Here is a 9360-nt window from a genome sequence, read left to right as displayed (position 1 = left end):
AAATTAACTTAAAATGGATCATAGACCTAAATGTAAGAGCTAAAACTATAATAATCATAGAAGCAAACATAGGAGTAAATCTTTGGGACTGTAGATTGAATAATGGTTTCTTAGATATAACACTGAAAGCGGAAGAGATAAAAGAAAAATTAGATAAATTGGACTTCATCAAAATTTTAAAACTTTTGTACTTCAAAAAGTCTCGTCAAAGACTACTTCCAGATTGGGAGAAAATATTACAAAGCACGTATTTGATAAGGGATTTATATCTACAATATATAAAGAACTCTTATAACTCAGCAATTTAAAAAATTTCCAAATACCCGGGTTTAAAAACAGCAAAGGATCTGAACAGATAGTCTCCTAAAGAAAATATACAAATGATCAATAAGCACATGGAAAGATATTCAACATCATTAATTATTAGGGAAATGCAAATCAAAACCACAATGAGACACCACTTCATTGTATCTGGGATGACTAAAACAAAAACAGCAGACAATAACAAATTATGGAGGATGTGGACACACTGAAACTCTCAAATGTTGCTGGTGAAATTGTAAAATGGTGCAGCTGCTTTGAAAAACAGTTTGGCAGCTCCTCAAAATGTTAAAACACATTTATCTTATGACCTAGCAGTTTCGCTCCTAGGAATATACTCAATGAACGAAAACATACATCCACACTAAAAACTTGAATGTGCATCTTATTCATGACAGCCCAAATGAGGAAACAACCCAGATGTCTCTCAGGTGATGAATGGATAAACAAAATCGGATATGTTCATACAATGGAATATTGTTTTAGCCACAAAAGGAATGAAGCACTGATTACAACACCACAGATGAACCCTGAAAACATCAGGCTAAGTGAAAGATGCCAGTCGCATAAAACCCACATGTTGCATGATTTTATTTATATGAAATGCCCAGACTAGGCAAATCCACAGACACAGAAAGTAGATTCGTGGTTGCCTAGAACTGGGGGAAGAGGATGCAGAATGAGGGGTGACTGCTAGTGGGTATAGGGTTTCTTTTGGGGGTGATGAAAATGTTCTAAAATTAGACAGTGGTGATAGTTACACAATGTTGAATATACAAAAAACCACTCCACTGAATACTTTAAATGACTGAATTTTATGGTATATGAATTAGATCTCAAAAAAGCTATTATTAAAAAAAAATTACTATCATTCCTTGATTGTGCTTGAAGAAGCCAATGGAGATTTCTCTCCAAGAGAAGAGTTAACTCCTAGTCCACTTCTTACCTGGGCATGGAAACGGGGGTTCTGGCTGAAACCTGACTTTTCTGCTCACTTGGTAGAATGCCACAGTTCTACCCCTACAGAAGTTCTTGGTAAATTTCTGCCTTAAGATTCCCACATTCTCTCCTATTCCAACCCCCTTTCTTTATCTGCATTGTGTATTTCACCTGCTTACCTGCTACCATTCTTCACTTATCAGCCATCCCTGGCTCCCAAGACAGTACTGGGGACCCCTGGGAGGCTCCCTATTGTTACCACCATTGCACTGAATTGTGTTGGTTGGTTCCCTGGTGCTGAGTCCTTCACTCTGCACACGCTCCCTGAGGGCAGCTGAGGTACGGGTTCTGCTGACCATTATATGCATACACACCCCTGGTTACCACTGAATGAATGGATGAGTGAGTGAGTAAGTGAATATAAGCCTGAAAAGAACAAGTATCTGTATAGGGTGGAAAGATATGGAGGATAAGAAAGAATAGGGAAGTGGGTGGGTATAGCTCAGTGGTAGAGTACATGCTTAGCATACCCAAGGTCCTGGGTTCAGTCACCAGTACCTCCATTAAAAAAAAGAATGAAAGTATAGGGAACAGGAAGAATGGAGGATTGGGACTAAAGTTATAATCCCATGTACCCACATTTTTCCCTGTTTCATGAGACATGTGGATTTCTCAGTCCCACAGCCACTTTGACTGTTTGAACCTCTCAGATTCCAGAAAGGCTTCTCTCCATTTCCTATCAATCAAACCAAAACCTTTGGCCTTTCAAAGCACACTCCAAACCTTGTTTTTCTACTCTTTGGCTCAGAATTCCAAAGTAGGGGAATCTAGCCAAAGAAAATGACAAGAACAAGCACCTGAATACAGAGCGGAAAGTGGGGTGAACCCTAGAAACGTACACACAAGGTCACTGATCTGGCATTGTCTGTAAGAGTCAAAAACCTAAGTGTCCAACAGCAGGCTAGTGTACACCCTGCCATGACGCAGAGATGGAATACCATGCACCCATTAGAAGAAGCATTTCGTGATCTGGGAAAACACTTAGGGAAAAAGCAGGTTAGAAACTGGTGGGTGGGCTGTAAACCGATCGCTAATACATAAACTGTGCACAGGAAAAATTTTAAAACCGGGGAGAAAAAAACACACCAGAAAGATTTCAGGGGTTTTCTTTTGGTAGTGGGACTACGGGTGCATTCTGATCTCTTTTTTAAAATAACCAGGTGGTCTATAACGAACAGGTATGGCTTTTATGATCGGAGAAGACAAATCCCCCCAATTCTCTCACTTCCCACTGCTTCCTTGTGGAACTGACTCAACAGCTGCTCTGCTCAGTCATCCCACATCCGCCTCCAAATCCTCATCCCGGCTGCACCCTCAGCGTCTGGCCAGGTGCTCCCTCTGGCCGCGCAGGCAGCTCCTGAAGGCGCACCCCTCCCGGAAGCCTTTCCTGGTTGCCAAAAGGAAAGAGGCCTGGCTTATCCCCACCTGTCCCAACACAGTGCTTCCACATCTCTCTCCTTGCCTGCCTTGTCTGAGAAAACCCCAGCCTCTTTGCTGGCATCTAACCTGGAGAGCCTGCTTCCTGATGCAGCCGGTGGCCGGTGCCGCCGGCCCTGTGTGTGTCTGCACCTGGTCACCGAGTCCAGACTCCCAGAAGGAAGATGAAGTGCAGAGGCCACAGGTCTCACCACTGTGGTTGCCGAGGAAGAAGGTGGCTCTGACTTTTCTGTCTGCATGTCCTGATTTGCCATGGGAAGGACTTCTCCCAGCCATTTAAAAACCACCCAGTCTACAAATAGCTTAAGAAGTGATCAAAGGTGTTTCCCCTTAACCTGGATCAGCAACCTTCTCAACAGAGTCAGCCTGAGGACGCTGGGTAACTTTGGAAGGAAACGAATACAAACCAGCAATGTGGATGGGGCTGGAAAGCACTTAGATTTTCATGGGTTGCTTTGTCCATGTACACATCCAGCTTATTCCTGAGGGAATCAAACTAGAGAAACCCTTAAAGGAAAAACTCAGTAGGTCAAACCTTGAAAGGCCTACCTGGTACCTGACACATCTTAGAGCGTCCTTGAAACGCTGTGGCTTTATCAGAGCAATAAACAAACCTGGAGCGATTCCTTCTGCACAACTTCCTGGTCACGCTCTGCACCCACATGAAGCACAGCAAGAAGGCTCTGAGCACAAGACGAACGCTCGCGGTTTCAAGAAAGGCTCATGCGTCTTGGCTCCCACGGCCTTTTGAGCTCATTACCCTGGCCTGGATCTGAAAAAGGACGGAATTCAGGATCAAGAGAAATTGGATGTCCCGGCATCGACCTTTGGTGTTTGTGAAACTGAGAAGAAAAGATCTGGTGTGTCAGGCTTCCTCATGGGTCTGGAATTCCACCTGTCATCTCAAACAGGGTAAACAAATCATGGACATACTTTTCCTCCAGAAAGAACTGCACCCTTTTTCACAAGTAGCCTGGGTACGGTTTGACAATTAGAATTGAGCAGAATAGAGGTGGAGAAGCTTTTTTTTTTTTTTTTTTTTAAAGTTCCACCCTCTTCTCAAATATTTAAAGTAGAATAACGAATAGGTGGTGACTGTCCCGTTGGTCAACTCTTTTCCACTTCTGCCACCCACATGCAGGTCTCGGTCACACTTTTCTCAGGCCGCCATGGTTGACGCTGCCTCCCAACCCGTCTGATCAAGGCTGGAGGTGCTGGGGTCCCCAGAGGAGAAGACCCGACGGTCTTCATTCTGTCATCCCCAGGGTTCGGGCTTTTGTTTAATGACATCTATGAGCTAAGGATGACATGGAGGTGCTGGCACGGTAGAGGAGGTTTTGAGGGACCAACAGGGGAAGAAAGAGAGGAGAGATCAGGGATGGCAGGGAGAGGAAAGAAACTTCATGGGGAATTTTGGGTGTTTTCATTGGTTTCCAGGTCAACTGTCATCCCAGGGGATCTTCAGTAAAATATCCATTTCTTTTTCTTCTTTTTTTTTTAAAAAAAAATCCATTTCTTGTTGGTATATTGTGGAACTGAATTTCTGTGTTGGCCAAATTCATTCATTCAACAAATACTTGAAAGCCTGCATCCACCAGTAGTGTTCTAGTGCAGAGGATAAAATAGTGAATAAAACATACCCAACACAGGACAACTTGGATGAAAACAAACATCCTGGATGCATCTCCAAGGAATTCTGCTGTGTAAAAAAAAGCCAATCCCCAAAGGTTAATACCATGTGAGTCCACTTATATACCATTTTTGAAATGACAAAATTTTGGCAATGGTATCTCTCAGGATTATTTCTTAGAACTGCACATGAATCTACAATTCTTACAATAAAAATGTCAATTAAAAAAAATTCCCTGACCTGATGGAGGCTCCATTTGAATAGAAGCTAAGTATGGCTTCATGGTCCCTCAGGATGACCCTCTCTGGGGTATTCCATGCACGTTACCAGAGATTCCTTTCTGTCTTCCAGACATGTCCCTGAATCTCCCTTGGTGACTGACAAAATCCAGGCTCAAGGGAGAAGGCAGGTGCAGAGTAAGGGTGTGATCCCAGCCCCCCGACCCCACGATGTGGGATCTGGGAATTACCCAGCCTGGCTTTGACTCTCTAAACCATGCACCAGTCATCTCCTCAACCAATGAGGTGAGACTCAGATGTCCATGGGGCTCCCAGCACTCTCATGGGACCCGGCTTGTCTGTCTTTCCTGTTTTCTCCATCTCCACCACCAAGCTCCTTCACCTCTGCCCTCGACGCCTGTCTGTCCTGGGAGCACGTTCAACTTAAGAGAACCTCCTTTCCTGTACAGACTGCATGCCTCACCACCCTGGTTCTCAGCATCAGGCATCAGGACCAATCCTAGATTCCAGCCCCTTGGCCACCACCAGGCCAGTCAGTGTCCAGCTCCCCACCCCCTACTGTAAAGGAGGATTCCCACCCCAGTCTGTTGTCCTGGTGGTTGTGCAATGAGGCATCTGGCTGTCTGTGAACCGTCTAGCTCTGCCACTCTGTTTTAGTGCCTTAGAAGATCTTCAGAGGAAAGAAGCCATGTAAAATTATAAGAAAGTCTGAACAGACTTTAAAGTTTTTATTATTTTATATTATACCATGCCTTGCATGGAATGACCACAAAGCCACGTGCCTTCTGGGCCATGTAGTTTACTAACAGGGCATGGTTGGGAAAACAAGAAATCATAATCTAGTCCACTGGAGAGAAGGGACGGAAGGAGGGAGAGGAAGGCAAGGAGGAAGGAGCAATGATAAATATTTATCTGTCTCTTTTCCAGTTTATCAGTGGGACCCTGCTTGTCCACGTTGCCCATGAGAGCATGATTATGTGACTTAATGCAATGTCTGATTCATGATCATGGTCTTTATACCAAAGGAAAGGGGATTTCTTAGACGTGCTGGAGCTAATCAATAAATATCTGATAGACTTTCAAACAAGGTTTTTATGGCCAAAATAAAATGAAAGAAAAGATAGTGACAACTCCTATTTCTGTAACTTTGTCTCAAAGCAACCACAGAAAGAATAAGTGCAACATGAAATGAAGGACCACCCCCCCCCCGGCCCCAGGGAGGGACTAGCCTTGAGTTCTGTGAAGCTCTTCTCCAGGTCCCAAGCCTCCACCCGGTCAGGTCTGTGGGGCCACATGGCGGTCTGAAGCCCCATCCTGCTCTTCCCGGGAAGGATGCGTCCCTGTGCCCCAATCTGCATCTGGGATGAATAGCCCATGGAGATCCAGGTGCATCTCGACATCAACAGATGCACGAGCCAATTCTGTAAAAGTTCTGGCATCCAGAACAAGCAGAAAGGGCAGCTTCTGGGGATCGGTGGAGACAATGGCTGATAAGATAATTCCTTTGGGGAAACAAAAAGAGACACTTTGTAAAAGTGCAGTCCTGAACCTCGTCCAGCTGGAGGGATAAGTTTCTCAGCTATGTCTCCCTGTCCTTTGGTAGTAAAAATCTAATCAAAACAGACAGGAAGTGAATTTGATATTCCGTGTGAGCAGAAGGGAAGGGCCAGGGAAATCAGAAAGCTAGGAGTTGGAAGACCTGGTTCCAGGCCTGGCCAGGCCAGTCCCTTCACCTCTCTGAGCTTCAGTCTCTTCATCTGTAGAGTGGGGGTAATCTTCCCCACCCTCAGAGGGTTGCTGAGAGCATCTTACACAGTCAGTTATGAAAGCACTTTGTAAATTATGGCACCCCCTGGAGAATAGCTATTTTCCTACTATTTAGAAACTCTAATTATAGACAATCAGCTTCGATGCTGCACTTAGGCTAATAGACGTCACTCAGCTAAACTAAGACCAGTTGTGCTCAAGTAGCATTTGAATGCATCCAATTCACCTCCTGCATGTGCAGCATGCTAGTAACTCAGCTTCCCTCTCTGTAAAATGGAAATATTCTAAATATTCACTCTTAAGGGATAGAGGCTTAAATGGAATAATGCACATAAACTTCCAGCCAGTATTTGTGATTCCTCCCAAGGCCCCCTGGGTTTCAGAGGGGTTGAGCAGAGCTGAAGTCAGTTGGGCTTGTATTCAAACCCTACCTCTATACGTCCTGGGTGTGTGACCATGGGGAAGTTGCCTCACTCTCTGAGCCTCTCCTTTGGTGACATGAAGACAATGCTGTTCCCTGCCCACGAGAGAATGTGCAGGATGCACTCGCCCAGCCCAGAGGGAGGCCAGCCTCAGCAGGAGGTGGTACCAACCATCCCACACCTTGGAGAGGACAGTGACACCAGGCTCCCCCACCGCCCTGCCACCCAGCGTGCCATGCCATGCAGGTCGGTAGGAAGACAGGGTCCAGGTAGAAAACTGCTCCCTTTTCACCTGAGGGAAGCAGCTGGCAGGTTCTGCGGGGCAGCCAGCCCTCCCCTGCAGGTGTGGGCAGCCCCACCCAGGGTTCTAGTTACCCTCCTTCACATCCCCAGTGGTGTGGGCAGGGCACTTCTGGGACAAGCGCAGAATCAAGGAAGGAAAGGACTATCTGGTCACGTGGAAACCTAGCCAGGAGAGATGGGCCTCAAGCACTGCTAGGGGCTCCGTGGAAAAGTTACAGGCCAAGGGGGTTAGGAGTATCCGATGCTTTAAGGCTGCTTTGCTTTGTGTCTGTAAGTTAGGGCCTTGGATGTGGACTCATTGTCCTTAAAAGGAATAAAATTTTTCTGCTGATTAAAAAAAGAAAAAAAAAGAATGCCAATACAATGAAGTTTAAAACCAAGATTCCACACTCTAGGAGAGGGTAGGGCTGCTCAGTCAAGGAAGTGGGCTTCTGTGCAGCCAGCAATTCAACCTCCCCAGGAGAGAGGTCTGAATGGCTCCTGCCAGGTGACCTCTAAGCTCGGGGACTATTGGCCTGATGAGAGTGTCTTTGTTTACCTGGGGCCACACCATATAACCTATCCTAATACAGGGATCCAGGAGGAGGCTTTGGGCCACAGGTGTCAGTTCAACTTCCAAGGGGGCTGAAGACTAAAGGTCAACCACGACTGCAGGACCGAGCCCCACACAGGCTCTGACATGAGGCTCAGGTGAGCTTCCCTGGTTGGCCACATTCCGGGAATACTGTTGGGGAAGGTGGCAGGGTCTTTGACTCCCCCAGAGAGGACCCACGGAAACTCCATGCCTGGGACTCTCCCAGATCCTGCCCCACTCACCTCTTCTCTCTCCATCTGTTTCCTCTCGCTGTGATAAACCATAACCATGGGTATCACAGTTCTCAGTTGTGTCCTGTGAGTCTTTCTATGAAAGGTGAGAGTGGTCTTGGGGACCCCTGAACTTGCAGCTGGTATCAGGAGTGGGGGTGGGCTGGGGAACCCCTTCACCCCACAGCAATGGAGCCAGACAAACCTGGGCTGCAAAGCATGACTCTGCCAGCTGCGTGATGGGGGATCACCACCCCCAAACGGTGCCTCTGCTTGGGGGGTGATGACAAGCTCAGCACAGCCTGTGGGCTGCCCCTCCCGGAGCCTTACCATCATCCTCGTCCCGGGCGCCCGGCGTGGGCACAAACAGGGGCTCCGCCGGCCAGCAGTGCTCTTCTCCCCATTTCAAGGATGACTTTGTGAGGACGTCGTATTTTATTATCTGTGCATCCAAAGAGAAGAAACGTGTGATTGATGGGTTGGAGAGCGTGCTAATTCCCTGGGAACAGGAAGGCACCAGGGCGCCAGAGAGAGGGGAGTGAGCCCCTCGACTGCAGACTGACACTGGCGAAGGTAGACCCCAAAGGACGTCTGCCTCTGGTTGGTGTAACAATAACAACAAAAACAGCTGGCTTCCTCCTTCAATTGTGAGCAGAGGTCTTCCCACTGGCACGTGGCTGACACTACATGCTGAATTCTTTTAGAAATAAAAACCTTGGATTTATCTGATATTTGGCACTGTACTGCAATTTTTATATGTGTTAGATAAACTAATGTATTCAATGCAAACCTTTAAAGTATCATATGATTCCTTTGTTGTTTTAAAAGTGTGAGTCCCTGGCCTCTCAAACTCTAATAGGCCTCTTTCCCCTTAGGGTGTGGGATTAGTGGGGAGTCACTGGGGTGTGTGTATGTGTGTGTGGGAAACTTCTTTTACTTTGTACATTTCTGCACTGCTTGCATTAAAAAAAAAAAAGTTTCCATTTTATTACTGAAGAATGAAGACCTTAATGAAAAGTGTTATCTGTATAGCACTGAGCATAGCACCTGGGAAAGAGGAGGTGTTCACCAAATAGTACTTTAAAACCCCAAATAAATTGTCCAAGTTTCAGCTATACCCTCTCTCCTTGAGACAGTGAGTTCTTTGAGGGCAGGAATTGGGATCCCCTGTTCACGTCCTTTTTCCTCAGTGCTACCACTTAGCAGTGTAGTAAACCTGCATCCAGTAAAGAAATCAATGGTAAACTCCAGCCACCGCCTCTTTCCTAACCGCCAGCCTGTAAGGTGCAGCTCCCTCTCAGGGACAATCCATCATTCCATCATTGCTTCCAGCATATATTGTCCCAACTGACCTCACTCTCTGACCTACCCCTGCGTCCTGACCTCCATCTTCCAATCAAGTTCATGCAGCCAGAGAACCTGGGAACTCAGCTTTGCA

General features: G+C 46.4%; 1 protein-coding gene across 2 annotated transcripts in view; it reads right to left on the bottom strand.

The window, feature by feature from the left end:
* Positions 1–378: 378 nt before the first annotated feature.
* The window catches only part of BCO1 (beta-carotene oxygenase 1), a 39058-nt gene continuing 30076 nt past the window's right edge, over positions 379–9360 (bottom strand). The window contains exons 10-11 of one of the 2 annotated variants that reach the window (XM_006183950.3): positions 8253–8364; positions 379–6128 (exon numbers count right to left, since the gene is read on the bottom strand). In XM_006183950.3, coding sequence (XP_006184012.2) covers positions 5902–6128; positions 8253–8364 — 339 coding nt within the window. In that variant the 3' untranslated portion in view covers positions 379–5901. Of the gene's footprint in view, positions 6129–6467; positions 6911–8252; positions 8365–9360 lie in introns of those variants that run through there. The other variant, XM_014558591.2, reaches the window with a different exon arrangement.

Source organism: Camelus ferus, chromosome 9 (genome assembly GCF_009834535.1).
Source record: "Camelus ferus isolate YT-003-E chromosome 9, BCGSAC_Cfer_1.0, whole genome shotgun sequence".
Lineage (NCBI taxonomy): Eukaryota > Metazoa > Chordata > Mammalia > Artiodactyla > Camelidae > Camelus > Camelus ferus.
The sequence above is the reverse complement of the archived record's forward strand: the minus strand, read 5'-3'. Positions and strand labels throughout refer to the sequence as shown.